General features: G+C 43.8%; 1 protein-coding gene across 1 annotated transcript in view; it reads left to right on the forward strand.

The window, feature by feature from the left end:
- TBX19 (T-box 19) overlaps positions 1-3,537 on the forward strand; it is a 32,491-nt gene that overhangs the window by 13,862 nt on the left and 15,092 nt on the right. Inside the window, exon 4 of the mRNA XM_011933416.1 lies at positions 2,613-2,674. Coding sequence (XP_011788806.1) covers positions 2,613-2,674 — 62 coding nt within the window. The remainder of the gene's footprint in view (positions 1-2,612; positions 2,675-3,537) is intronic.

Below are 3,537 nucleotides of genomic sequence, written 5' to 3' on the forward strand. Positions count from 1 at the left end.
AAGACTCGGTCTCAGAAAAAAAAAAAAAAAAAAAAAGATCTTGTTGTTGCTTCCATCTGTATTTATTTGGAAGCTTTAAAGACAGATTTTGGGCTGACACCCACCCAGCTGACTGAGTCAGAATCTCCAAGGATGATGCTCAGAATCTGTAGATTTTAAAGTCTCCCCAGAGGACTCTATTGATCATCCAGGTTTGGAAACGACTGTCTTAGTGCCTACAGGTGAAATGAAGTTGCAGATTTAACTCACATCACAGATGTGCAGAGAAAATGTCATTTCTGTAAGTAAACTGGCCTCTTGGCAGAGCCCTGCAGCCGGCCAATGGGAACAGAAATGAACTAGCTAATAACGTAAACAGTCCCTCAACTGGTGACCAGTCTTTTGATGATAAAGTAAATCCATTTTGCAGATAGCCTTCTCTCCCAGCTTTTCACCCTGGTCTGGAGTCTGGGTCTACGAGGGGAGGTATGGCCTTTGTAACTCTGGGAAGTGGGTGGTCGGGGGTGCATGTGGAATTGGAGACTGTGTCCTAACCTCCTCTGGTCTCCAGGCAAGGCCCCTGTCCACTTGTGTGCTTTTGGCTTAGTTGGTGGTGTGCGGAACTTATCATTTGGCTGCTGACTTGGTAAACCCTCAGAAGCTTTCCCTGGCTGCAGGTGCGGGACAGTTCTCTCTGAACCACCTGACGGGTCGTTTTTGACCCATCCAGCAATCTCCCAGCCTGACTTGCTACTTCTGGGTCTTGAACATGCCCCATGGCAATCAAGCTCTGGAAAGCCTAGCCCCAGCACCTCCCTCTGTCAACAAAGCTTCCCTGCCAAGTCCATGCAGATGCATCCCGGGTGGCGAGTGGGCGTGGGGTTTCACTATGTGAAGGAGGCCAATGTCTCCTCTGCACCCCCTGCTAGCTTCATGCATGCTTTTCTACCTCTCCAGGTTTAAGCCAAGAGAAAGACTAGGTTGTACCTATCTGACCCCATACCTCTTTTGCTTCTTTCTCCTGATTTCTTCTCACAAGTTCTGGGCCAAAAGGAGCTGGGCGCTGTATTAGTTCATTTTCCTGCTGCTAATAAAGACATACCTGAGACTGGGTAATTTATAAAAAAAAAGAGGTTTAATGGACTCACAGTTCCACATGGCTGGGGAGGCCTCACAATCATGGTAGAAGGCAAAAGACACATCTTACATGGCGGCAGGCAAAAAGAATGAGAGCCAAGAGGAAGGGGAAACCCCTTATAAAACCATCAGATCTTGTGAGACTTATTCACTACCATGAGAACAATATGGGGGAAACTGCCTTCATGATTCAATTATCTCCCACCGGGTCCATCCCACAACATGTGAGAATTATGGGAGCTACAATTCAAGATGAAATTTGGGTGGGGACACAGCCAAACCATATCTGGGTCTTACTTTGCTTTCCTTCTTCCATCAAGTCTCAGATCCTTGCTGATATAAATATTCTGTATACTGGGTGTGGTGGCTCGTATCTGTAATCCCAGCACTTTGGGAGTCTGAGGCAGGCGGATCACCTGAGGTCAGGAGTTCAAGACCAACCTGGCCAACATGGCAAAACCCTGTCTCTACTAAAAATATAAAAATCAGCTGGGTGTGGTGGCAGGCACCTCTAATCCCAGCTACTCAGGAGGCTGAGGCAGGAGAATCACTTGAACCCAGGTGGCGGAGGTTGAAGTGAGCCAAGCCAAGATGTAGCTACTGCACTGCAGCCTGAGAGCAAGACTCCTGTCTCAAAAAAAAAAAAAAAGATAGCTATATATATATCTCTAAATATATATATAATATATATATTCTCTAAATATTTATTTACTCAACAAATATTTGTTGAGCATTAATACATGCTGGATATTGTTCTAAATGCTGGAAATACTGCAATGAATAAAACAGATGAATACCCTGTCTTCAAGGCACTTACATCCCAGTGGGGAGAAATGAAAAATAAATATTTCTCTGTTTCTATCTCTTTTATCTCTATCACACTGACTATCTATCTATATGTCTCTAATGAGAAGTGAAGCAGGCTCAGGCTAAGGCAGATAAAGAGAGTGACAGTGAATGGGAGTGACAGTTTGCTTTTTGCATTGACACGGCCCCATGTGTAAGCTGTTTTTTATGAATAAGGGACTCGATGCTAGATGGCAGTCTCCCAGAGGGGCAGGATCACACCTGTGCTGCTCTCCACTGTGTTCCAAGTGACTAGATGAGTAAATCACGTGCAGTAGGGGGTCAAGGATTGTTGAAAAAAATAAATAAATGAGTAAAGAATGAATGCTAGGCTTCGCACATCAGGGCTTTGCTTATTTCCAGTGCTTTGCCCTTTCTTTTCTCACTTTACATGGCATTAGCATTTTCACCGCATGCAATGATAAAATGCCCTTTGCCAGAGACAGCGTAATGGTGATTAAGTGCTGGAGTAAGCAAAGATGCAAAGGGCCTCTGCCTCTCAGAGTGTTGGGATTACAGGCATAAGCCATGCCTGGCAGGAAAGGGAACGAAAAGAGAGGGAATTAACCTGGTTTTACAGAAGACAAAGGGTTCTGTCTGCCTGTGTGTATCCTACTCTTACTAACACTTCTTGTCTTTGTAAATGCAAGATAACAGCTCTCAAAATCAAGTACAATCCTTTTGCCAAAGCCTTCTTGGATGCCAAGGAAAGGTAAGTAGAGAAATTTTAGTGAAATCTTCTAATGAATGGTTTATGCAAATACAAATGTGGAATTTATGATTATCTTGAAAGGAACTAGACCAGTAGCACTTGCATTACCTTTGATAGAAATGTGCTTCCTTGGCCGGGTGCGGTGGCTCACGCCTGTAATCCCAGCACTTTGGGAGGCCGAGGTGGGTGGATCAGGAGGTCAGGAGATCGAGACCATCCTGGCTAACACGGTGAAATCCCGTCTCTACTCAAAATACAAAAAATTAGCCGGGTGTGGTGGCGGGCGCCTGTAGTCCCAGCTACTCGGGAGGCCGAGGCAGGAGAATGGCATGAACCCGGGAGGCGGAGCTTGCAGTGAGCCAAGATCGTGCCCCTGCACTCCAGCCTGGGCGACAGAGCCAGACTCCATCAAAAAAAAAAAAAAAAAATGTAGAAATATGCTTCCAATATTCAATTCAATATTCAACAAGATCTAGAAAATTCAAATCATAATTAGCTATTCCTTATAATAGGGGTCCAGGAGAACTGTTAACTAACAATGTTTTTTTTTTTAAAGATCTGTTTTACTACAGATTCTTGAAAGTAGCAAATCACATTAAAAAAATTAAATGATTTATATTTATAATAATTCACTCTGCCTTTTTCCTAATTACTTCTGAGTAGCACGGCTTTAATACATTGCTTTTTAAAAACTACACTTAGCCTAGGAAAAGTGAAAAATGGGGAGAGGTTCACATTTCCTGTGCTGAGAAAAGGAGTCAGAGACTTCTGGGGGTATGAGTGATGATTCTGCTACTTTGGGTCAGCGACCTGCCATCTCTGTATCTTTTCTTTGTTTCTTACTTTCTTTCTTTCCTTCCTTC

The sequence above is a fragment of the Colobus angolensis genome, unplaced genomic scaffold (assembly GCF_000951035.1).
Source record: "Colobus angolensis palliatus isolate OR3802 unplaced genomic scaffold, Cang.pa_1.0 Scaffold126, whole genome shotgun sequence".
Taxonomy (NCBI): domain Eukaryota; kingdom Metazoa; phylum Chordata; class Mammalia; order Primates; family Cercopithecidae; genus Colobus; species Colobus angolensis.